Raw genomic sequence first — 26699 nt, forward strand, 5'->3', positions numbered from 1 at the left:
CCGTCCACTCACCATGGTATTTCTGGTGTGCCCACCGCTCTCTGGTGAAGAATGCCCCTCGGCAGGGACCACTTCAAATTCAGAGGAGGTGCTCTGTGCAGAAAAAGGCGGTCAGGGGCTGCCTGAGAGAAAAACACCTCGCTCGTCCTCTGGGGCCCCATGGCTGAGAGTACAGCGGGGTCAGAGAATGGAAGGAGGAAACCCCTTCTCACGTCCAAGTCCTCTGGGCAGGAGGAGAGCCGGCCCAGGATGAGCTCACAGACCACGAAGCAGGAATGAATCCCAGCAAGTCAGCCCGCAACCCACTGTGTGACTCAAGGTCACATCCCTCTGTGGCCAGTTTCCTCATCTGTAAAACAGGGATACTGGACTAGCTGACTTTAAACCGCTAGCACTTTAGGATCGTATCTTTCTTAATGGCTTTGCACTTTTAAAATGTTTTCATGAACTCCATTTTTTCTCAAAGCAACCCATGGAGTGGTCAGAAGGTTATATCCCCATTTGTCAGATGAGGAAACTGAAGGCATATCATTAATAAATGCAAAAGTAGGACTGCATTCCAAGGACTGCAAATCTAACATTCCTGCTATGGCACCAGAGCTGTCTCCTGGGCCTAGGTGTCTCTGACTGGTCACCTGGAGAACACAGACAACAGTTAGTGTGGCCACAGCCATGGTGGTCCTGTGCCAGCCTTGCCAACCCAGCCCCAGAGATCCCAGGGGAGTGGACTGATCTGGGACAAGTCCCAACAAGACATCCACAAATTTGGAGAGACTTTTTCAGGACACACCTAAATCCAGGGAGGCCAAGGACTCCAGTCTCCCCCACATCACCCATCCACTCCAAGTAGAAGGTACTGGTTGTGCCACCAGAGGATGGGCTGATGGTCCCTCTGGACCAGCAACTGGCTCTGGGATTGCTGTTAAACCTGGTCGAACAGCAGAAGCCCCATGGCCACCAAGGGCCCAGCTTTGGATCTCGGCGCCACCCTAGACAGCTTCCCTTTCACCTCTACGTTTCCTCAGGGGTCTGCGTGACCTCACAAAATGTTCTCCTCTCTCCGGATCTGATCTGATCTGTGGGATGGAGACTCTAACTGATACGACTGGGACTTCCCTGGTAGTCCAGTGGTTGAGAATCTGCCTTCCAATGCAGGGGACGCAGGTTCAATCCCTGGCTGGGGAACTAAGATCCCACATGACGCAGGGCAACTAAGGCCCCGTGCGCGCGCACGTGCCACCTACAGAGCCCACGCATCACAGCTAGAGAGAAGCCCACGCACCCCAATGAAAGAGCCTGCGTGCTGCAACTAAGACCAGATGCAGCCAAATATAAATAAATAAATAAATATTTTTTAAAATTTAAAAATAAAAATATATGATACGACCACCTGGGTGCCTTCCAGTCCTAGGATACCAAGCAAAACTTCTCAAGGCAAATGTGCAGAAGACAGTTTCTGAGCCCCTGCTGAGAAGGTGAGTTCGCTGTCACATCCGCCTACTTTCTGAGCACCGCGCAGTCGACACATGCTTAACATTATGCAAATGGGAGGAAATCCTTGTACATATCAGGGTCTTCCTGGTAAGATTTAACTCTGACCTTCATTTGAAAATGGGTAAACCGAGGCCCCAGAGAGATTGAGATCAACTTGCCAACATCACCCAGCAAGTCAGAACCCAGGTTTCCTGACCCCAAACCTCTCTCTTGCCGTTCTGCCAATGGGACCTTGAAATCCAGGCAACTTTCAGCCATGACTCCAAAGGCAACTTACACTTGCTGGAGGTTTGGGGACTGGCTCTGGCTTGTCGCTGGGGTGTGCAGGGTCAGCGGGGGTTGCTGGAACATCTGCATCCTTTCCTGGAGAATTGAGAAAACATGGGTGAGCAGCAGGGAAAGGGGAAAAGCCCAGATGCTGCCCCCTTAAGGACAGCCTTGGCCAGGAAAGTTCTCAGAGTTCCCTACACGAGTCTGGGAAAATGGGAGGTGGTCCCAGCAGGGCCCGGTAGCCTGGGAGAACGACTGGCTCTGGAATGACGGGGCAGAACCTGGGCAGAGAGACCATCTTCCCTGGATTTGCTGGGAAAATCCCAAGGTGGCCACTGCTCCTTGCTACCCTGGACCTGCCTCAATGATGACAAGGATGACAATTTACAATTAACAAAGTGTTTTTATATTTATTATCTCAGCCAATTCTCAAGACGGCTCTGTGTCCCCATTTTAAAGGTAAGAAAACTGAGGCATGGAAAGGTCACCAACTGGCCCACGGTCACACAGTTGGCAACTGCAGACAGAACCAGGACTCAAACTTAGCTCTCCTTCCCCGAATTCTTGGCACTCTGGCCACAGGGGGCCCCTTGAGGGGAGTTGCACAGCTCCCTCTAGGGATAGGCCCGGCACCCATCCAGGACTCAGAAAGCGCTACTGAATCGACAAGTGGAAGCTGGAAACATCCATTGCCTGCAGAACAGTGGACTCTGTGAGCATCACCTTCCTCCATGTGTCCATTCACTAAATATAGCCAGCAGCCAAATGGAAGGTTGGCACACTGGCATGGGCTGAGACCGTAAGGTGGGGCTGCAGCAGGAGGCATCTAAGCCCCATGTCGGGGGGCACCTTTTCCTCCCTAGACCCAGACCTTGTCCTGGACTTGGAGACATGCCAGGGAAATGCATGGTGATCACACACAGGACTTTAACCCTAAGTCATAGTCAACGCTTTCCTTTAATAGGTAGCATATGGGGCTTCCCTGGTGGCGCAGTGGTTGAAAGTCCACCTGCCGATGCAGGGGATGCGGGTTCATGCCCCAGTCCGGGAAAATCCCACGTGCCACGGAGCAGCTGGGCCCGTGAGCCACGGCCGTTGAGCCTGCGCGTCCGGAGCCTGTGCTCCGCAACAGGAGAGGCCACAACAGTGAGAGGTCCGTGTACCGCAAAAAAAAAAAAAAAAAGGTAGCATATGGACCTGACATCTGGAAGACACTGCAGGCTGATAGGCAAATCTAGTTCTTCCCCAAGCCTCAGCTTCCTCACCTGTAAAATGGAAGGAGGGGAGCCAGACCAGAGAGCTTCTGACTCAGATGCCAACTCTAGTGACCCAAAGTGGCTGCCTGGAGCATGATGCCGGGCACATAGTAGCTGCTCATTAAATATTTGCTGAATAAGTTACGCTGATAAAGATCCTGAGTCCACATCCTGGGTGCAGTGGATTGTTGTGATCCATTTCTAATGTCTGCCAGGGCCTCAGGACTGCTGAGTCACCAGCTATCTTTGGACAAGGTTATTTTGAAGTCCTTTCCAAATCTGACCTTCTGGGGGATTCTATAGTCAGAACATGACTGGGAGGGATGGCCTGCGGCCTAAGGATAAATGAAGGAGAGGTGGATTTCTGATTAAGAAGGGAGTCCACGGTTAAGGGATTAGAAAGTAAGGAGTACGGGCAAGGCAGAGGACCGCCTGGGCTCCTCTTGTACCTGTGAGCTCAGCCAGGTGGTCGAAGGAGGCCAAAGAGGGAGACGGCGGTGGGAGCAGCTCACTGTCCTTGACCAGCTCTTCTGCCTTCTGCCGCAGCCTGGACGCTTCCATCTGGGACTCTTCCAAAAGCTCCCCTGGGGAGACAATGGGGGAAGGAGGAATAAAAGGAATTACTCAGTTCAGGACGCTCGTTCTCCCATCCCTAGCCTCTAAGCCTCCTTCTACCTGGGTTCTGGAGCTGCAGGCCCTGGGTTTCACTCCCTGCATCACCTTGTGGGCTGAGTGGGACACACGTCATTCTAGCCCACAACCAGAAAGAGGCCTGATGAGGAAGAGCCCTGCAACCAGGGGAAAAGGAACAGAGGGGAATCTAGAACAAACTCCTGGTCCCTGGCACCCTCTTCTTGCCTCACTCCCACCACACCTGGCTGGGGACTCCACAAAGCCAGGGGCTCTTTTAGGCCCGCCATCATGGTCCCGGGGGGCTACCCACAGCCTACGGCCTGCAGTCAGGGACTGCTTGAAGGGAGGAGACCCTCCATAACATCAACCACCCCTCTGGGCCTCGTTTGCCTTCTTTTGTAAGTGGAGACAGGGAAACTCCATCCCTCCTCCCCAAATCTGTCATTCCAGGGAGAGATCTGCCAAGCAAGGAGAAAGCATTTGGAAAATTGGGAGCTGTGTTCACCCCCAAAGCCTAAGCCCAGAGAAGGTGGCAGCAAGGCAAAGGAGGAGTTCGGAGGAAAGAGAGTCCCCTCTGGATGGGGAAATCAATGAAAGCCTCTCATGGAGGAAAAGACGGCATCTGAGCTGGGTACTGACAGATGGGGACCAGTCAGTCATGTGGAGGTAAGCAGGCTTGTTCTGGGCAGTGGCAACAGCTTGAGGAAAAGCCAGGAACAGAGAAACCAAGGGGCCTCCTCCCGCCTTGCTTCAAGCCAAGCTCAGCTCCCTGCTCTAACACTTGGGGACCGTACCCTGGTTGCCCTGGTGATGCCAGCTCTCCCCATTTCTGGTGCTTCTGGAAGATGGGCCATTCTGTTTCCCTGTCTGCTAACTGGGCCTGCCAGCTCCCTCTCCGCCACCCCAGGCCTCCTTCTCAGTCCCTCAAGGTATTCTGAGTCTTGTCATCATGGTTCTGGGGTGCTAGGGACTCAGGGCTGGGAATACTGCCACCGTGCTACAGAAGTACACAAAGACACAGCTGTGGGGCAGGAGGGAGAGGGATGACTTGGGCAGAAGCATATACCAGCTGGCACTGCAGGCTGCAGGGGGGAGGCTTGCAGGCAGAGTGCAGGGTCTGCTTTACCTAACATCTTTATCCCTTGCATTTTTTCCTTCAGTCTGGAATTCTCCTCCACTAGGCGCTCAAAAGCTGCGGACACCTCGCCCAGAGGTACGCCGCCCCCAGGGTCGTAGATCCGGTATGGTCCTCTCCCTTCCATGATGGTGGCTCAGCCCCTGCCGTGGTGCCCGCCTGGCTGTAAGGACAACAGCAGTATGTCAGGGGGCTGGCCAAGCCACTGAGGCGTCCTAGTCAATCAGTGCCCCAGAAGGCAGTCACCATAACCCAGAAGAGAACACAGCACTTCAGACTGCCTGGCCACAGTACAGCAGAGCAGAAGAGTCACCTCCTTTGATCTGGAAACTTTGCCTCTATTAATGCAACCTAAGAGTGGCATCAGTTTCTTTCAGCAGCCTCACTGTACCACCGGTTCATCTGGAACAGCAGTCAACTGTGAGGTGCAATGTGGAGTACAAGGAAGAGCACTGGCCTTGGAGTCAAAACACTTGAGCTCATGTCCTGTTGACAGGGTCCAGAAGAAGAGGACCCTGCATCACTGCATCTGCAGCACCCAGCATGGTGTTAGCTGTGACAGGAATGCCCAATAAACACTTATCAAATGAATAAATAGTCCAGCTATTAACTCACTGTGGGATTGTGGGCAGTCCCTTCCCCTCTTGGAGGAGGGGAAATGAAAGTCTTACACTAAATCAGTGATCTTTAAAATGAAATGTTTGTGCCCAAAGGGATAAGCAAGTCAATCCAATCTGAATTTCCATTTATATGTGCACTATCTTTTTTAAAAGAAAGAACAAGAAGAAAACCCCCTGACTAATATTTACTATATGAATTGACACTGTCAACCTCCTCCTTCCAGTTCTAATGAACAGATGGATTTTCCATCAAAGCACCATCTACTTGTGCAGCAAGTGCTCTGCATTACTCTGTTCAATTTCACCAGCTTTATTTCATTTGAAACCACTGTGCAAAGTGATTTCAGAATCCGAGTTCTGTGACTTAGCAGAGAAACTTCTTTCTTGCATTCATTCATTCCACAATTATTTATTGAGCATCTATTCTGTGCTGGGTGCTAGTCTAGGTGCTAGGTAATTATCAGCAAACAAAATAGACAAAAATCCTTCTTGGAGCTTACATTCTAGTGATGGAGGTAGACAAGTAGATACATAGTGAGAGAGATGAACACAGTATTAGGGGTGATAAAAACATCTACGGACAAAAATTAAGCAGGAAGTTTGAGGCAGGGACTTTATAGAAGGAGGTGAGGGAACTAGCCATGCTGATATCTGGGGGAATAATATTTCAGGCAGAGAGAACAGTAAGTGCAAAGGCCCTGAGGCTGAAAAACTGATTCAGCCTCCAGCCCTACAAAGAGCTTACTAACCACGAAAGAGCTCCAAAGGCCTCCACCGGGGACTTCAGAAGGACTTGGGGCCCCGAAACCTCCCTCCCAAGATCACCACCCCCAGGGCCAAAACGATTTCAGTCACGAGTCCTCAAAGGCCCTTTGAGCACCCACAAGTGCTCACTGCAAGAAAAGAGTAAAAAGGGACTAATAATAACAGCCACCATTCATTAACCTACTTGCCAGGCACTGCATTAAGCCCTTCAGATGCATTACCTCAGTCAAACTGCACAACAACCCTAAAATACAGAGTAAATTATCCTCACTTTATAATGGAGCCTTGGTGAGGTTAAGTAACTCAGCCAGGATTACACAGCCAGCAAGTGAGGGCCAAGATGAAAATCCAGTTCCCCCTAAGAAAGCCGAGCTAATCACCTGCTATCCTCACACAGCTGCCAAGACTCAGGCCAGACGGGCAAAATGCAAGTTCAAGCCTATTTGTAGGGTAACATGGGTACCTTCTGGGCTGTTTCCCCTGCCTTGCAGCACAAGAGATAAACAAGGATTTTGCCCAGAGGGTCCACATTACCATGGGATGCCATGAGCCAGGAGGAAAAACAAAATTCTGGTGAGAGGGACCTTTCCCCCAAAGACTAATGAAAAAGAGAAACACACACTTGAGAGGCACCCATGCCCTGCTGAGCCCCACAGAGGCAAAGGACAGCTGCCCACACACACAACACAAAAGTCACCAGCCAGCTTAGGGGGGACTTATTTTTAACTTAAAAGGTCAATGTTACACAGCAGAGCAATAAAGCTTTGAAGTGGTCACTGAATTAAAAGACAGTGTGGGTAAGGCACTTGACACAATGACTAGCATATAGCAAGGAGCTTGAAATGTTGGTAGACGTTGGGGGCATCCTTCCTCTATGCTCCCCTTTCTCCTGTGTGCCTCTCCAGCAAGCCCTTACGCCCAGTATGGAATATATATGACTGGGGTAAGCCTATGTGCATCTGACTGAGAACCTCCTGGAGGCAGGGGCAGGCTCTCCTCAGCTCTGTTGCCAGCACAGGCCTGGCACTTGGGAGGTGAGCCGTGATTAAGAGCTGAATGGAGTTCACAGATGGGGAGACCAAGAGCCGGAGGGGCCGTAGCCACCTTTGGTGATAAGTGACAGCAGGTGTCCGGGTTCCTGCTCACCACTCCACACTCACCCTACATGGAACTCACAGCTGACATTATGTGATGATTTGGGAATGTTTTTACTCCACATCTGGCTTGCCCAATAGATTAGAAGCTCCACGAGAGCAGGGGCCGAGATCACCTGGTCTACCAGGGTATCTTCAGAGTGGTCCAGAATAGAGCCCCAAAAAACCTCTAATCAGAACAGAGAGACAGAAAGGGCCAGAGGAACCCTTGACCCTACGCCCACCTCCTGACAGGCCATGTGCAAACATCCTGAGAGCCTAACCGTGATCCACGGACCAGAAGCACCTGGACAGCCATATATATATACTTCTAGAATCGAGGCTGGCACAGCCAAGATCTCTCAGAGATGCCCAGATGTAAGGCCAAGCGACAGAGCAGGATACAGGATACAGGAATTGAAACCCCACCTCCACATCCTCCAAACCACGCATGCTCTCCCTCTGCACTGGGGAGCCAACAGGGAAGCGGATTCACGGGAAGCAGCGGAGGGGCAGGCAGGGCTATTCTCCTGACTCCAGCCTGGGCAGCTGGGGGGCAGGGGGAGAAACAGGCTACAGGCAGAGGGAGCCCAGACCAAACAGTCTACTGTGAGAAAGTCCTCTCTGGAGATCAGAGGAGCTGCCCAAGGGAGGGTCTGGACTTCTGGAGGAAAGAAACACAAAGACAGGAATGGGGAATTTCCACGTCCTGCTGACCTCATGCCCAGATGGTCAGTGGCAGTTCCAGGATGACCGCCGGGCAGATGGGAACTCTCCTCCTGGTCTGTATGGTTTTTAGGCCTTTCCTGGAGAGGGGACTCTTTCCCAGGATGACAGAGCTGGACAGGAATCTCCAAGGGCAACAAGGCCAAGCCCGTTACCAGGCGCCCCAGGGGTCTCGGAATGCGGGGCCGCATCACTGTCCTGCCTCCCTGGCTGACAGCACATTTCCCCTCTGTCACAGACCGCACGAGTGGGTGTGGACAGGGGAAGGAGGCGCTGACCACCCACACGCCTTGCATGGGGCAGTACGGGAGCTCAGCGCCTAGGCATCCCGGGGCATGAGCTCACCTGACCCTCCCTCATGGTGTGAGGGCAGCAGTCAGGCTCCAGAGCAGGAAGACCAAGGTCACACAAAACGTCAGGATGGAGCTGGAAGGTGCCTGCTCTCTCTCCAGTCTGCCAGCGCCCCCACCCTCCATTTCTGCTCCTGTGCTGCAATCCCACTGCAGAGCAGAGGCCCCATCCACATTCTTGCCACGTCTGGCCTGGACTCCATACCCACCTGAGCCTGGTTCCTTTAAATTTAAAGCTACAGATCAGGTGACCCGCCAGCAGTGGACACCAACCTGCCTTCCGAAAACAGAAACCGTCGGTGGGGAAGAGGCAGCCAGCTCAGACCTTCTTCCAAGACAAGATCTTGGCTCAGGGCAGGGGGGTGGGATCCCACAGCCCACCCTGAGAGGCCTGGGGGTGCCCGCTGGAACCAGAAAGTCCCGATTTAGGGGCAAAAAAGGGCCCAGAGAGATGGCAGGCCAGGCAGCGACCACAGAGTGAAACGACGGAGGTGATCCTGTTGAAACTGAAGGAGCCACCAGCCCAAAAAAAGAGGAAGAGCCGGCGTGACAGGACGACAGGTGAGCAGCTAAGGGGATGGGGGGGTGGGAACGTGGGCCCAAATCACAACCTCCACCCAAGAGGATGATGATGGTTGAAAAAGGCTAGATTCAGAATTAAATTTACATTCCAGCTTCTGCACTGAAATGCTTCAGCCCATCAGAAGCTGCCTTGTGATCAGCCATGTGCCGGTGCCAGAAGTAGGGGCTCCTAGGTATGAATGAATGATAGTAATTTGCATAGCCAGTAACATTTGCAAACTACCTAGAGTTTCCCAAGCATTGTTTTTCTGTCACAACAGCCTTGGAAAGAAGGCATGGCTGATGTCTGTTCGACAGATGAGGAAACTGAGGACCACACTTGGGAACTTAGTCTGATCTAATGCCCCTGGGCACTGGCTGCACCCTGAGGTCAGTTAGACGCTGCAGCTCTGGGGGAAGTGAAGTTCTCCCCGGACCAGAGGAAAACTCCTGAGTAGATCTCTGGTACTGGGAGTTGGGAGGTCACGGTGGCCAGCAGCCTCATCCCCAGGCAAAGGCAGGGGCTGGCAGGGATGCTGGTGGGTGGGGGTGACAGCGTGGTGAAGGGAAGGGGTCTTCAGGAGGAAGGCACAGGACAGGAAATCAGAGGTCCTGATGTCTACTCTCTTGCCCGCTCTGATGGGCGTGGGCAAGCTGTCCACTCTCTGTACCTCAGTTCCCTCACAGGCACAGGGAGGAGCCTGGACCAGAGAGAAACTGGGTGATGACTTAAAACTGGCCTAAGGATCCATGGAGACCCAAGCCTTGGCTTGGGAGCCAGCCACAAGGCAAGGAAAGAGACGGGACCCAGCACACTGGAGATAAAACAGCCTTGGAGTCAGGAAGAAAGGGGCCCAGTAGGGTGGGATCTGGGGGTAAGCAGGTGAGGCACGCAGGGTGCAAAACAAAAGGGGGCGCCCAAGTGCACGCAAGAGACCCTGAGCGGGAGCCCTCCTTACACACTGCACCTGGGGCCTCACCTGCGCCTGCCTCCCCCTGGTCCAGCTCAGCTCTGCCCACCCCTGCAGGCTGTGTGATACTGGACCAGTCCCTCACCTTTTCTGAGCCTCAGCTACCTCATCTGCAAAACAGGAATAATAATAGAATCCACTGCAGGTCAGATTAAGGAAGTTAAATGAAATAATATATGTATAATTGGAAGGGAGTTCTCACTTTCTACTTCCCAATTGTTTATTTAACAAAGAAATGTATTCATTTTGTAATAAGATTTCCTAAACAATAATAATAATAGTACCTCACTAAGTACCTGGCACTCAGTAGGTTCTTAGTAAAAGGTTGAGGCAGCCCCATAACTGTGCCCAGCTGATTGGTTATGGCATCCACTTAATTTCTGTGAACTGCAAATAACTGTTAAGCAGGGACACTGGGACAACACCATAGCTGGTGAAGCTGAAGCTACAAGAAGCCCATGGACCAAGGCGATGCTCATGAAAGATCAGGAATCATCTGAGTCTCATTTTCCTCAATTGCAAATGGGAATATCTTGCAAGTCCCCCAAGGGCTAACGGGAAGTAAGGCATCATGAAAGCACCTCGCAAACTGAAGCAAAAATCTGTCCACATCTACACTTCGTGATGACCTCCAGTCCTCCTCACCCATTTCACAATCAGGGAAACTGGGGCTCCAGGTCCATCCATCAAAGAGCAGGCAGTGCCCTCTTGATGGCTGTCAGCAGAGAGACAGCACCTATTTAGATGGTTTGTACCCAGGGAGCCGCCTTAGCATCCTCCCCAGTGAGGAGCCAAAGATTTAATCAGTCTTTCCAACCAACTCAGTAATAAAGAGGCTGCAGGCATGGGGTGTAATATGAGGAACAGGTGGGGCTCAGGAATCGTAGGATCTAGTCAACGTACACCAAGGCAAATATCTTCCATCACCCAGCCTCAGTTTTCTAAAAGGAGAGGTTAGCAACAATAGCAATAATACAACAAAAGGGGGAAGACTAGACAAACTTTAAGGCCCCTTCTAGTTCTAACTTTCCAGAACTTGCAATTTATTGTCATCCCTTTCTAAAACCTTCTGACCTTGAAAAGCCTGCTCTCCCCAGCTCCAATCCCTCCCAATGCCCAAGCAGGTTTCCCTGCCTCATCGATCCTCCTGCAGTGCTATCAGGGGTGCTGTCGCCTCCCCAGGAGCAGTGAGAAACCCCTGAATGATGTCTGCAGCCTTTCCCCAGGTCCTGCCCTCCTCTCTGGCCTGCACCCAGGCTCTCCAGCTCAGCCCGAGAACTGTGTCCTTCAAACATGGCACACGTCTCTGTGTCCTTCTTCCCCTCCTCCCCTCCACTGACTCACCCACAGAGGGAGCCCCACTGCCCCCACTTAGCCTCCAAGACCCAGGCTCTACACTATCAGCCTAGGGACAGTGGGGAGGACCAGGGCCATCAGCTGGCTGGAAACGCTGCAAAAGTCGACCAAAGAGCATCTAACTAAAGCTGGGAGAGGGCCTGACAGTTGTGTGCTACCATATGCCAGGCACTAGGCTGGCATCATTACCAACATTATTACCTCATTTTCTTCTCACCACACAGAGATAAAAATTCTTATCCCTGTTTTCCAGCAAGGAAACCAATCCTCTCGGCTAGATGGCATAATCTCTATTTTTCAGATGAGGAAGCAGACTCAGAGAGGTTAAGTCACTTGCCTAAGGACACACAGCCGGTTAGTGGCAGAACAAAGAATCCAGCCTTGATCTATCAGACTTCAACGTCGGTGCCCTTTCCACTGGCCTGCACTGACTGAGGGGCACAGGGCTCTGTACCTCAGGGGGAGGACACCAGTCCTGCCTGTTGTCCCACTATCAGGAACATGCCCCAGGTTCTAGGTCCCTACCTCTATGTGTTGCTAACTTTGCCTCAGGTACCAGTCTGCCCTTGATTGCCAGCAGTCAACAAGGCTTAGACTCTCAGGATGAAAGGAAGCTCAGGGGAAATTCGGTCCTGTGCTTATCTGGTCCCCAGGGGAGCCAGGGGACTCTGGTTGACCATCTTTAGTGACCCAGACCAACTTCCTCTTCCAGGAGCCTCCCCTGGGCAGCCAGCATTGGCTGTAGTTAGGCTACTCCCAGTTCTGCTTCCACTGACCCTTGCTCTGCTTCCTGGGGTTCCCTAGGATAAGGAACAAGATGACCCTCTTCTCCATCTCAGCCCTGAGGAGATTTGGAACCTGCAGCATTCTCTCAAAGCAGTTTAGCCCTTGTTCCCTGCATCGTCCTTTGTAGGGACTGGCTTCCAGACCCCTCCGCATCCATCACTTCAACCCTCCACCCCCACCCTATCTGCAGCTGGCTTTGAAACTGGACACAACACTCCAGGTGTGGTTTGCCTGACCAAAGAGAGCAAGTTTCACCTCCACCCTTTCAGGTATTATGTTTCTACTGATGTCGCCTTGTGGACATTTGCTTTTCCTATAGCTGGCTGCCCACACTAAAGGATGTCCTTTCTCAATGACGTCAACAATCAGGCTTGTATGCCTGATTGGCTGAGAAGAAAGTTCTCTTGTAGAAAAGTATGCTTGAGGAGGTTTCAACTATCTAAAGGGTCAGAGGTAACTGACTGGGTAATCGCCTATTTAAGTAAGCTAGGAATCTCTGTGTCACTATACACAGAGACTGGACAAAGATGTGCACTGCCACACACTTTGTAACAGCAAAAATGCCCTGAATGTTCATCAAATGGGGGCTAGTTTAATAAACTACGGTGCATTCATTCAATGTACTACTTACACAGCCATCAAAAAGAATGGGGCAGACTGCTTTGCAATGACAGAAAGGTGCCCATAAAATATTGTTAAGGGGACTTCCCTGGTGGCACAGTGGTTAAGAATCTGCCTGCCAATGCAGGGGACACGGGTTCGAGCGCTGGTCCGGGAAGATCCCACATGCCGCGGAGCAACTGAGCCCGTGTGCCCCAACTACTGAATTCCGTGCGCCTAGAGCCCGTGCTCCACGACAAGGGAAGCCACTGCAATGAGAAGCCGGCACACCACAATGAAGAGTAGCCCCCGCTCGCCACAACCAGAGAAAGCCCATGCGCAGCAACTAAGACCCAACGCAGCCAAAATAAATAAATAAATATTTATTTATTAAGAAAAAAATTGTTAAGGAAAAAAGCAAAGTATAGATTTATATGTATAATAGGATACTATTTATTAAACAACACACAACTACGTGTGCATATATGTGTGTGTGTGTGTATATGTATACATATATGTATAAAATCTTAAATGTGCACAGATAAAGGTCTGGAAAGATACACACCGAACTGCTGCTAGGAGACAGATCTAGAGAAGGACTTGGGCTAGGGGACTGTAATCAAAAGAAACTTTTTTTTAACCTAGTTTTTTAACTCTTTACAATGGAATCTAGTCCTGTTCTATTTTTAAAATTAATTTTAAAATACAGGTGGAGAGAAGGAGGAGAAAAGAACACAACTTTCATTTTTTACGTTTGGTATTGCTTGAGTTTTTGGAGTTTTTTCTCTAATGAATACATGTTATTTTGTAACACTTTTAAAGGGAGAGTTTAATATTTTGTTTGTTTTTAATTTAAGTGGCTTGACGGGGCCAGAACAAGAGGAAAGGGCTATTGTTCTGGCACCAAATGAGGCTGGAGGGCTGCGGGCAGGGATGAGAGCCTCCTTATTATGAATCTGCTTCACGTGGACAGACAGGCTATAGGGACTGAATCATAAATAAGGAGGGAAAGCCCAGGGACAAGTTTTCTAGTCAAGGAATGTGGTAGATGGAGACCTGGCAACTGTAAAGGAGAGTTTCAACCTGGAACCCGCCAGAAAGGATCTGGTTTCAGGAAGGTCAGGGCTGGGCTTGAGGCGACAAAGGCGGGAAGAAAAGCACCGGACTTTGGTGCTGGAAACAAGGGCGAAGCTTCCCACCCATTGCCTGTGGGCCCTCACACGGGGACTTATACCTGTTTTGCTGGAGAGGAAGCCGAGTCAAAACAGGTGCAGATCTGGGCTCAAGGTGGCACGGTTCCCAAGGGACAAAGGAGAACAGCCCCACCTGATCATCAGTCCCCAGCCTGTACTCCCCACTGCCAACAGCCCCCTAAGAAGGGCTGAGAAGGCAGCCCAAGCAACCCCAGCCCGCTTTCTTTCGCCTCCTCACAGTTCCTGGGATCCACAGGTACAAATACTCTGCGCCGAGAAGCCCGGCTCCCCTCCCAGCAGCTGTGACTCCCTTAACCTAGCAGGAGCACATCCACTATCAGCCACAGGGACAAAGAGCACTAGGCCCAACCTTGGGACAAACGGGAAGGGAGGGCTTCCCTGGTGGCGCAGTGGTTGAGAGTCCGCCTGCCGATGCAGGGGACCCGGGTGCGTGCCCCGGTCTGGGAGGATCCCACATGCCGCGGAGCGGCTGGGCCCGTGAGCCATGGCCACTGAGCCTGCGCGTCCGGAGCCTATGCTCCACAACGGGAGAGGCCACAACAGTGAGAGGCCCGCGTACCGCAAAAAAAAAAAAAAAAAGGGAAGGGAGACTCGACTGTCCTCCTGTCTACCTGACCCCAAAATGCCCAAAGCTGGTTTATCCAACAAAGGCTTTCTCCAGCCCTGTAACTCCCTCCTCCAAGGGGGAAGATGACAACTTTTGAGAATTCCCCTCATACCAAATATGGTGTAAAGAGGGTTTAATGGGTTCAACTCCTGGTTCTGCTCCCTCACCAAGTGACCCTGAGCAGTCCTCACTTTCCTGGTTTCTTCCCCCTATGGAAATGCTGTGAGGACCAACTGGGAACACTCTGTAGACTATCCCAACAGGAGCCACGGTGGTTAGGAAGAGAGCTTCTGGGGGCAAGACTACCCAGATAAAAGCCGGAGATGTCCTATTTTAATAGCAAAGGCTGGAAACAACCTAATGAAGAAGAAAATGAATAAAGACACCGACGCCATTTCACACCAGGGAATGCTAATACTATACAGCTGTGCAAAACAAACAGGCACCCGCTAGAGACACAAACAAGGATGAATCTCACAGATATAACACTAAGCGAAACAAGCAAGTTGCAGAACACAGGCAGTATGATGGCATTTAAATAACATTTTAAAACAAACAAAACAATACTAAATATTGTTTACAGATGTATATGTTTATAATAAAGCTGTAGAGAAATACAAGAGAATAAGCTCTAAATTCAGAACACTTGTTTGCTTCTGGAGGGGTGGGGAAGGAGATGATCGGGGAGAAATTTCACATGAACAGAAAATACGTTCTTTCTTAAGCTGGATGGGTGGATGCCCAAGTGTCTGCATGTTACCTCTGTGTCTGAAAGATTCCTTCGTGTTTTCTAGAAGTCAGGGCTGCCGTCCTCAGACCCCCCACTCCTCTTCCCAGAGGTTGGGGTGGGGAGTGGCAGCACCTCAGAGGCAGCAGTGGGGGTGTGGCAGGAACTGGGGTCCCTCAGACCACTGAGATGAAGCTGGCCGTGAGGAAGGCACAGGACCGGGGTGTGCTGGCCAGCTGAGAGCGGTACAGGCGTCCTCCACTGCGGGTGGAGACAAAACCAAGGGCCCCTGACTCATGGGACACCCCCACGCCCGCCCTAAAAGCACCAGCTCTGGTCTCTGAGTAGATGACTCCCTGGTGACACGACACCCCAGCCCCCAGCCTCCTCCCCCGCCCCCCCCACACACTCACACATCTGCCTGGGCCACCGGGTCTCTCCACTCCACAGGTGCTCAAGGACACAGGCAACAGCCTCGGGGTGGGCTCCTTGGGGAGAGGAGAGTTCAGCCCCACCCGGGGACAGCCCCCAGACAAAGAGCCAGCCGCCCCTCAGCCCAGTCGTCCATTCCTATCGGAAGAGCGACTGTCCCGGGCCGGTCACGGGGAAAAACAAGGACTTCCTCCCGCTAGCGGCTGCCCAGGTCTGTCTCTGCGGGCCAGGGAGCCTTGCTCCCCACAGAACGAGGGGCGCTTCTCCCTGCTTCCCTGTGCCTTCCTTCTGGCCACTCTCCAGGGGGCTCCAGACACTCTCCAAAGAGGAACAGGGAGAGGAGGGACAGGTGGGGAGTGGGCAGCAGCAAGAAGCCGGGAGGGTGGGCACAGAAAGGCCTGGCCCTGTGGGAAGAACTCGGCAACTACCGGAGCCATAGAGGGCGGCCCAATCACTGGGCTACAGTTTTCTGGAAGTAATGCCCTAAGACGCCTGCCACTGCAATCCCTTCGTTTTGCAACTGGGACACCAAAGCCAGCAAAGGGAGGAGGACCTGCCCAAGGCTGCAGGGACGGCGGTGACACAGAGAGGAAGCAAACCCAGTCTTCTGGTGGTCAGCTGCACGCTCTTTTCACCACACCTCCTACTGCCCTCCCTCTCTCTCGTCCTGCACCCCTCCCTCCATGTGGTCAGGTGAGCAGTGAGGGAAAAAAGAGGGACGAGAAAGGAGGTGGGCCCACAACAGGGAGCCACCTGTAACAACACTGGAAGGGGCCGCCTACAAGGCAGTTCACTCCTGACGCTGCACTGGGGGTGGTCAAGCGGAGGCTGGCTGATCACCTGTTGGGGTGCTGGGTGCTGTTGAGGAAATTCGGGCCAGATGTCCTCTGCGGCCCTCCCACATGTCTACTGCCACTACTCCAAACAGGGATGGAAAGACGTCTGAGACAAAACAAAGGATGACCCATCCAGAGAGGACACAGCATGGTCCAGCGGTGGCAGAGGGTTAAAGGCAAGTCATCCCGAAGCATGAAAAATCGGACCACCTGCATCATCTCCTACTGAAATCCCTTCAACAGCCTCATGATCAGCCTCATTAATAAGATTTAACGATGTGCGGCAGCCAACGGCGATTGATCACTTACCCCATGCCAGCCCTGTGCTGAGTGCTTGACACACACTGTCTCATTAATTCACACCACTCTGGAAGTAGCACTTATGTCACATAAACTTATAGAAGAGGAAGCAGACACGGCACACACCCAGGTGTGCTGAACTCTAAATCAGGCACACTACACCACGGGTTCTCAGAGAGCAGCTGGACCGGCAGCATCAGCATCACTGCCACCAGCTGGATCAGACACCCTTGGGGGCGCAACCCTGCAATCTGTTTAACAAGCCACCCAGGGGGCTCTGATGCACGCCTGGGCTTGCCAATGCTCTGATCACTTCCCAGTGCTGCTGACGGGGAAAAACTGACACTTCTCTGCCTGGTAGTCAAGACCATTGGGTTTTTCCTAGCCCAGCTGGTCAGCTCCCCCAGTGCAGCAGAGCCTTAGCCCAAATCCTCTTACCCTAAGTTGCAGAAGGGGCTCAGGCCCCACTCTGCACCTCATCATCTTGCCTGGGCCTGGCCTTGAAGTCGCCTCCTTCCAGAAGCCCCCTGACCATCTGGCACCCCCAAATTGCTCCACACCCCAGTCAGACTTACTGCCGGGCACGTGCTGGCACACTACGCCTTCCAGCTAGCGCTCACGGCACATTTCGGCCCAGTCCACAACGAGTTCCTGGAGGGCAGAGCCAGTACCTTATTCACCTGAGTACCACGCCACTCCACACAGCACCAGGCCGGAGGGCTGTCAGGAAATGTTTGCTGACTCTCAGGAGAAAAGAAAAATGCCTTGGGAAGCAAGTTCTGGCTCTCACCCTGACTCTGCCACTACCTCTCTGGGACAAGTGCCTTCCCATCTCTAGGACTCAGTTTTCTCATCTGTGAAATGCACCATTATTCTAGTTTCTTCTATTCTACTCATCTGCTGAACAAACCCAGCAAAGCCTTACCCCAGACACTCTTTATCTAGTATCAGGAACGCACACGTGAAGACTAAAGAGGTCCCTGCTCTCACCCTTCTATTCTAGGAAAAGAGGAAGACAACAAACAAGCAAACAGTAAAAATTACTGTATACCTGACACATACCGTGTCTACACACATACTTTCTCAACTGCAAATAAGCAAGATCGTTTCAGGGCATGATGAATGTATTAAAATATATATATAATAGTAATATGACAGAAAGTGAAAAAAGGGGTTACTTTGCATAGAAAGGTCAGGGAAGGCCCCTCTGAGGAGGTGACATTTGAGCTGAGACTTGACAGATAAGGAAGAACCAGCCATGAAAAGAGCTGGGGAAAGGTGTTCCAGGCAGAAGGAACAGTACATACAAAGGCCTCAAGGCAAGAATAAGCTTGGCCTGTCCGAGGGGAAAAAAAGTGGGCTGCTGTGGTTAAATCACAGTGAGTGCGAGAATAAAATAGTACCCAGTAGCACCCAGAGAGGGAGGCAGACAGCCGACCTCCTACAATTCTGAGGTGTTCAAATCAGGTCGGCCAACCCAACCCAGAACATCCGGGGCCCAAGTCACAGGCAGCACTGGGGGTTAGGGTATGAGTCAGACCCCACGGCTTCCTGGGGCCCCAAAGGCCCTGGTGGGGGAATAGGGGCAGGCAGCAACCCTCAGCGTGAGTGCCATGCCATCCCCACGGACACACATGGGTGGGAGAAAACAGGGTCACATAAGTATGTAGAACACAGGACACTCACGGCTGCAGCCTCCAGAGGGACATGATCAAGTGCTTCAGTGAAGTGCCAGGCCCTGATCACATTATTTTCCCAGGACACAGCCAGGATAGTGGAAAGGAAACAGGGCCCAGGGTTCAAGGCTTACTAGTCTTGGGCAAGTCTTAACCTTTTGGGGGTTCAGTTTCCTCACCTCAAAATTGAGGCTACTACTAGTGACTCTCTCCTAGGGTTGCTGAAAAGAGTAAATGAGATACTAAACATAAAGCACTGTGCCTGGCACACAGTATGTGCTGATAAATGTAAGCTGTTATTATTACCATTATTGGTTTTTCACTGCCTCAGTTCTCTCTGCTGTAAAACAGTGATATTAATACACCATAGGATTGCTATGAGTTTGTGCTAATAAACATTCCAGCCTCCTAATGCAATATCCATTGTCAGGAATGAAAAAAAAATTGAGAGTCCTCTTTCCGGATCTCTCGTCAGGTGCTGAATTCCCCTCTACCCTACCACATTGTTTGGAAAATGAGTAAGAGCTGATTAAATTCTATTTTGACAATACTGTGAAATAAAAATGATGCATTAGGAATCCATAGATTTCTCTGCACTGTCATTCTGCAAGGGGGTGGGGATAAACGTTGCTGATTCTTCTGCATCATCCACAAAAGTCCCCCCCTCCAACCAAAACACGAAGTCTCACTCAGCTGCACAAAATTCCCACCCACAAAATTCCCATACAATTAATGAATATATAATACAATCACTTTCATGTACACACAACTTCACACACTCTTGCAGACAAATGTTCTACAGCGGAAAACTCAGGCATATGTAGAAACTCCACACCCCAAATCGCTCCCCAAAATTCACTACAGCTACCCTGCAAATGCACCCAAGTGTTGTCTCCGACAGTGGGCAAAATATGTTCAACAGAAACAGTATAGCACAGAGTCTGGAGTCAAACGCCAGCATTCAAATCCTGAATTTGCAACTCTCTAACTGTATGACCCCAATCTCCAAGTGCCTCGGTTTCCTAACCGGTAAAATGCAGATTATAATAATCATACTCGTTTTGAGGATGGAAGTGGCAATCAAACGAGCTTAATACATGTAAAGAGCTTAGTTCAGCACTTGGAAAGCGCCCAGTAAGAGTTATTTTCCTCTTCATTACGTGTGCACACGGCTTCCAAAACTGGTCTCCCACACTATAAACAGACCCACGCCCGCACACACACCCTCCAACCCGCGGGTCAGCACACCCAGCACACAGCCCGCCTGCAGTTCCCAGACACGCTTGCCCACTCAGTGCGCACGCGCGCCCACCACCCTCCGCGCAGGTTAGGGATTCCCCACTCGGCCGGACCCGGCCGCCCCTGGAGGTGCCCTAAGCCCGGGGACCTCGGGCGCCGGAGCCCAGGAGACAAGAAACCCAGGCCACCAGTCCGGGCCTGACCCCCCTGCCACGCCCGGTGGACTACCGAGGCTGGGACCGGCCCAGTCCCAGACTCCCTTCCTTTCCATCCCCGCTCCGCCCGGCCGGCTTACCTGAGGGTGGGGACCCGGGGAGACAGCACCCCGCTCTCCGCGTCCAGCCCGAGTCCAGGGACGCGGTAGAGGCCTGGGCCAGTCTCTGGCCCCGCAGCACTGCACAGGACCCCGGGTCGGGGCAAGGGGACAGGGCCGGTGACTAGGAAGTGCTGGGGGCTGGGCCGCCCCACCCCCTGGGAAAGTCCCCAGTGATTGACAGGCCGCTCGCCCAATCACGCTGCGCCATCTGGGCGGGTCCGCAGCCACCGGGGTGGGACGCAGAGAGGTAAACAGGCGCCGCCGGAGCAGGCTGGTTTCTGGGTAGCCTTTGCCGCGGGCTGCAACCTCCGCAGGTCTGGGCAGTCCCTCGCGGCCCTCCCTGCTGCGGAAACTCCGGGCGCCGGAATGAGGCTGGGGCCACCCTGAAAGCCGGAATTTCAGAGTAGAGACGAGCCTAAGAGACCACCCACCCTTTCCTTGCGCCGAGGGGCACAGGGGCCGGAGCCCGGGGTGGGGGGCGGGGGGGACTTGCCAAACGGCATGTAAGCATTTGTAGCTGAGCCAGAGCTAGAGTTCGGGGTCCTAGAGTTCGGTCCAGGGCTCCCCCGGACTTCTTACAGAGCTCACAGAAGTTCTGAGGTGAAAGTACCCTTAAAGAATCTCATTGTCACAGCTGACATTTTTTGCGTACTTACTGCTCCAAACTTGGTAAGCACTTTGCATGCTTTATTTATTCAATTCGGTCAGCCACCCTAGTGAGATGGTTTTTATCCCCCACGTTTTTTTAACCATAAATAAATTAATGTACAAGGCGCGTGGAGGTTAGATGACCTCAGTAAGTGGCTGAACCAAGATTGAAACCCAAGTGAGCAAATCCGTAGCCCACTTTCTACACGGTCTACCTATATGTGGGCCAGATCATGCAAACAGGCTGTGAGATTTCCCAGACCAGGAAGGAGCAGTAACTTGGTTTACGCTTGGGAACACTTGTTTTTTTAAGCCCACCATTTTATTTAAAAGAGGGTAAATTTTAATTTCAAAAAGTGTCAAGTCCTAACCTTCGAATATAGGACAGCTCTTCAAATTGGGTTAATATAGCTTTATGAAAAACTTATTCCGAAAGATTCATTTCACCGGAACTATTGAAACCTTAGTCATTGACAGGCCCTCATCCTCAGAAAGGATTTGGGGAACTATTTCATACAGGCCCTCATTTTACAGGAGAGCTCTGTAAATTAACTGTGACTCTGTGTGAAAACACACATACACACACACACACACACACACACACACACACACACACACAACCTACGCAACTATATGCCTAATCCAAGAACTCTCCTTTCAGGCTTTGTGACATCCTGGGATGTTTTTAGTTACTTCAAAGGGGTTATCAAAGTCTCAAAACGATATTAATTCTAGTTCATTTTAATTATGAAAATAAGTACACATATTTAGAAGAGAGGGATGTGAACACCAAACAAAGCACCACTGAGTGTGACCAATCACCAGGAGATTACGATCTTGGACTGGTTCATACTGCAGCTCTCAGGCATCACCTCACCCATTTGTGCGCTGCCCCCGCCCGCCCTGTCCGGTTTTCTTCCTGCTCTTGTCTGTAATTCCCAGTTTGCTTTTCCTGGAATGCACTCTTCCTAATCCCAACCAAAGTCCTTCTCATGAACACTGAAATTTACTTTAAAAAATGAAGAGTCTCCAACTGTTTGCATTTTGTTTCCAAACTATTTCAGCTGTTTTTGTAAATGTCTGACCTTAGAGAATTATGCAAATGGTTTCATTCCCCAAAGTGCTGGGTGATTCCTAGAGGTGGGCTTGTTGGACAATGCTCTAGTATGGCACAAAAAGGCCACACGGTCATCTTTTTGCCCGATTCCCTCCTTCTGGATAATTTTTCTTAACAACTGCAATATGTGAGAAGATGCATCTCTTCGAAGTCATGACCACATCCACCTCTTCCATCCATTTCAGTCTGAGTCCTAAACATTCCATGTTAGGGGCCATTGGACCGTTGATCACAATCCCCTATTTGGCAGATGGTAAACTGAGTCCTCAGAGTAGTAAAGAACTTACTTAAGGCCACGCACATGGAGTGGTGAAACCAGGGTTGGAACCCAGGTCCTTGGCTCCCGGTCATATGTGCTCTTTCCACTGCATCATGTTGTCTTTACAGTGTCCTGATTTTTCTTACTTTCTTACAGAAACTCAACACTCATGATGAACGTAGGCCATGGACCTAACTAATGGGGTTCTAACCATTCAACCACTGCCTTCCTGGGTGGCCTCTCTAAGTCTCTGTTCCTCTCTAAAAAATGGAGATAATGATTACCTACCCCTTAGGTGATCATGAGGATAAATGAGATAAAGTAAGTAAAGCCCAAAGCTTGGCACACAGTAGGCATTCAAGAAAAGATAGTGGTTTGTAGATGTGGATTGCATGCATTGAGTAGAACTTCACTGTTAAACCCAGGAATGCAACCTCCCCAGGCTCCATCCCACCATCCACAAACTCTCTGGGACCCTAGACTCTGGGGGCTAGGCAGGGTAGGAGACGGGCCCCCTAGCCTGGCACCCCCTTCTCCCCCCAGCCCTGGAAGGAAATTTCCAAGCTGGGAAGCTGGGCCTGACACTGAGAACTGAGTGACTTAGTCAGCTGGGAATCTCTTGCTCTTCCAGAGTGAGGACAAGCAGCAGTGCAAAGCCCCACCTGGCAGGAGAATCAAAAGGCCTGTGTGTTGTTTCGTTGTTTCATTTTGTTTTAAGGCAGGCGGTTTCCCAACCTCTTTTCTACCGCTCCCCCGCCCCCTTCCACCACCTCCACCAAGGCTGCTCCAAAGTTTCACACCTAAATCCACATTTGAGGGATATGAAACACATACCAAAAAGCCCTCAACCTATAAATTATTTAGCTCTAAATCAAGGGCCAAAAAAGGAGTGAAAGCTGCATATTAAAAACATTAGAAGGTAATATTTATGGCATATTTGCTGTGTGCTAGGTCTGCACTTTCACATATCTCCCAACCAGCCTCTGAGGTCAGAACCATTATCACCCCCACTTCACAGATGAAACTGGGGCTCTGAGGTGTTAGGTGACTTCCACAGGGTCTTCAGCAGCAACAGATCACTGGAACATGAAGATCCCGGTTCTTAATCTCTTCACGCTCTTGAACATTATACTATGGAGTCTTGCCAGCTAGCAAGGCACAGAACTCAAAATGCCAGTCCTTAAAGAGTCCTTAGAAAGGATCAAGCCTTTTTCTTACAGGGATGAAGCCACTGAGGGCCAGGGAGGGCCAGGGACTTGTCACAAGTCTTACAGCAAGTTTGGGATACTACTTAAGTCTCCTGCTCCTGGAGCAATGCTATTTCCACACCTCTCAGTCCTGGAAAACAGAGCTTCTAAGACAAACGAACATGTGCCTCACTCTGATAGGTGAATTAGTGAGTCTGGGCCTTCGCTAGGGGTGATGAGCAGCTAATGAACTAAGAAAGGAGCAGTCCTGGGTCTGGGTCCCTTCCTTAGATCTAGTCCCACATCTCCATAGCCGGAGGCAATCTCAGGAATGGAAAATCCTACAATGGATTCTAGGTGCTTTTTTGGTGTTGGGTGTGTGTGTGTATATGAGAGGGAGATTTCAGTGATAAATGAGAAATGCATGTCAAGCACATGGTGTTGGCTGAAATTGTATTAGGTAATTGTATTTGGGGGTAAAGTGTAAATAAATGAGCAGTCTATGGTCTCTGCTTCCCACCCTAAGCCCCAGAAAGCATTTAGTTCTATCTACATCCCAAATAACTGCATGAGAGGATGGATACAACGGCGCTAAGAAATCCATAACTTTGGGGCTTCCCTGGTGGCACAGAGGTTAAGAATCTGCCTGCCAATGCAGGGGATACGGATTCGGGCCCTGGTCCGGGAAGATCCCACATGCCGTGGAGCAACTAAGCCCATGTGCCACAACTACTGAAGGCTGCACGCCTAGAGCCCATGCTCTGCAACAAGAGAAGCCACCACAATGAGAAGCCCGCACACTGCAACGAGGAGTAGCCCCACTTGCCACAACTAGAGAAAACCCACGCACAGCGATGAAGACCCAACATAGCCAAAAATAAATAAATAAATAAATAAAAATTTATTTTTTAAAAAAAGAAATCCATAACTTTTCACATTCATTCAGCACTTTAAGGTGAATTAAACCGTTTCATATTAACAGTTTGCCCCACTTCCAAGAGGCATGTCATGCAAGGGTTAGGAGGTGGACTCTGGAGTCTGATAGACCCTGGCTTGGATCACAGTCCTGCCACTTACACCTCACGATGACTCTCCTCCAGTTTCCTCATCAATAACAAGAAAGTTAAAACAGTGCCCAATACACAGCGTAGAAAGAATGAAACGTCACAGAACCTGGCATCAGTGAGAGGCAACAATGATACTTATGATCAGCCCTATAGGGTGGGCAGGGATCATTCATCTACTCTTTCCAGTGAGGACCTCAGGGCCCAGAGCTGTGGAGGAACTTGTCCTAGACTTCACAAAGTGTTCTTGGAAACACCAGGCTTAGAAGGCATTTCTCCAGGGTCTTTCCTGTTTTCCTCTTTTTTCATCCTAACTTGTTTCCGCTGCGTCCCTGGGCTTGCCTCTTACTCTAGGCTTTCTAGGGCACCGCTGGAGGAGAGGAAAGGGCAAAGTGACAGTGGGGGAAATTCCCGCCTGTAGCAGACGTGGCCTAGCCAGGCCCCTCCCACAGTTCCTGGGAGCCCCAGGCCAGCTCCTCACCCTCTGGCCTCCCTGTCTCCAGCTCAGAATGTCAAGCAGATCTGAGTTTGGATCCAAGCTTGCCCCTTGTCATCCTCCTGGAAGTGGGAAGAGGTCAGCCAGGCTCAGCCCAGCCCCTGAAGGAGGCAGACCCATGGGAACCAGAGCATTTCCTAATCCTGGGAAGCCCTGACGGTGCTGTTCAGCCTCACCCTAAGTCCTCTCCCATGCACCCTCTTCTAGGGCCCCTCCCACTTCTCCCTCCATTCTTCTCCAGCCCAGAAGCCACTGTGACAGCGACTTGGCCTCCACTCCTTGCCCCTTCTAGCCAGGGACTTCCCTGGGCTGGGCCTCTGACCAGCTTTGGAAAATCTGGACTGACTATGATCAAAGAGGAGGCTGCATCACCACTGTCTGCCAGCCCATCACCCACTCCTAGTGCCTCGGGCTCTCTCTGTGTTAAAGGCTCAACCACAGAAAGGTCCAGCTGACCCTGGAGGAGAGCAGGTGGGAGAGCCCTCCAGACGTCCTTTCTCCCCCGTGTTACGGAGGGCCCCAGCCTTCCACCATGTTCCCAAGGGAGGCAGGGCCAGACTCCCACCTGGTCTCTTCCTGTCTAGCTTTAGACCACTGAAGTGCCCAACACATGCCCACACACTCACCCTCAAAAACTCACAGACACATAATCATGTAATGACCCAGACACAGACGCCCACGGACACACTCACACACAAACACATAGACAATGCTCACACGCTTTTGCTCACACAGTCGTACACACAGGCACCTCGGGAGACGTGACACATGCTCACAAACGTAGACACACGTTCTCACACATGCACACACACACATCTGCCTTCACACCTGCAAACCTACCTAACCCCTTTTCTTGGGAGAAGGATAAGACAAAAATAGACCTTTCTTCTCCTTCCTTTTGGAAAAATTGGCAGCGACCAGAGAGAAAAAGACTGGCTGAGAAGGCAGGGCAAGAAGAGGAGGGCAGGAAGAGGAAATAAGAAATGCAGGGAGAGACGCAGGAGGAGAACCAGGCCAGGCAAGGAGGTAGAGGCCCAGAGACCAAGCCCTGAGCGGGTGAGGGAGCTGGGCCGGGGCAGCCACAGATCCCAGCTGGCAGGAAAGCGGAGGGGGGCCAGGTGGCTCGTGGCTCAGCCAGGAGGGTCTGGTGGCCCCAGCAGTCTTGTGCGGTGAGTCCTTGCCCTGTCCTGGCTCACGGCCCCCGGGCCGGGTCACTCACCTGGGGAAGGGCAGGGGAGGACGGGGTCTGTGCAGCGGGGCTGCCACCCGAGAAGGCTCCTCAGCTCACTGCGCTTCTGCAGGAAGGAGAGCTGGGCCAGGCTGACTTTTAGGCAGGAGGGGAATTCCCCACAACAGAGACGCAGGCAGCCCCGCAGACTCGACTGAGGCCCATCCCGCCCCCTGGCAGAGCACAGGGCCCTTCTTTGTCAGTTCCCCACCTGTCACTTCCCAGACGGGCTGTCGCTTGCTGTGAATTCCAGGGCAGGGAGGGGGCTCTGGGTAAGAGCCCGCCCGGAAGCCTGATGATTCTGTGGCTGGACTGGGAACTGGCCCAGGGGCAGAGGCAACCCGGCCGGCCCACCCTGCCCCAGCGTCGGTTCTCCCCGAGGACCTCGATCTCTTCCTTTGCCTAAGGTGGGGGGATTCCAGCACCCAGGGTCCTGGCCAAAATCACCAGCCGCCCAGTGCACATCCTCTTGCCCATCCCCCCTCCCCGTTCCTCTCCCATCTGTTTCCACTTAGTTTCTTCTCCACAGGGTAGGAAAAAGCCCACTCCTTCCCTCTGTGCCGGATCTCATTGGGATGTTGAGTGGGGCCTTAGAGACCTACCCACCAATGAGCAGCCCAGCTCTGCGCTAACTCCTGAGGCTCACTTCCCCATCCTGAGCCTCAGTGATCCCCTGCTGTAAAATGGGGATAATGAG

At 51.7% G+C, this 26699-nt stretch overlaps 1 protein-coding gene across 3 annotated transcripts in view; it reads right to left on the bottom strand.

Moving 5' to 3' along the window:
* TNIP1 (TNFAIP3 interacting protein 1) overlaps nt 1-26041 on the bottom strand; it is a 51833-nt gene extending 25792 nt beyond the window's left edge. For 2 of the 3 annotated variants that reach the window (XM_029216275.1, XM_029216273.1), the window contains exons 1-5: nt 19983-20177; nt 4780-4951; nt 3470-3604; nt 1772-1857; nt 13-93 (exon numbers count right to left, since the gene is read on the bottom strand). In XM_029216275.1, the coding sequence (XP_029072108.1) occupies nt 13-93; nt 1772-1857; nt 3470-3604; nt 4780-4915 (438 nt within the window). In that variant the 5' untranslated portion in view covers nt 4916-4951; nt 19983-20177. Of the gene's footprint in view, nt 1-12; nt 94-1771; nt 1858-3469; nt 3605-4779; nt 4952-19982; nt 20178-25993 lie in introns of those variants that run through there. The other variant, XM_029216274.1, reaches the window with a different exon arrangement.
* Between the last annotated feature and the right edge of the window lie 658 nt (nt 26042-26699).

This window comes from Monodon monoceros, unplaced genomic scaffold (assembly GCF_005190385.1).
Source record: "Monodon monoceros isolate NGI ecotype Baffin Bay Population unplaced genomic scaffold, NGI_Narwhal_1 Super_Scaffold_12, whole genome shotgun sequence".
NCBI classification, from domain to species: Eukaryota; Metazoa; Chordata; class Mammalia; order Artiodactyla; family Monodontidae; genus Monodon; species Monodon monoceros.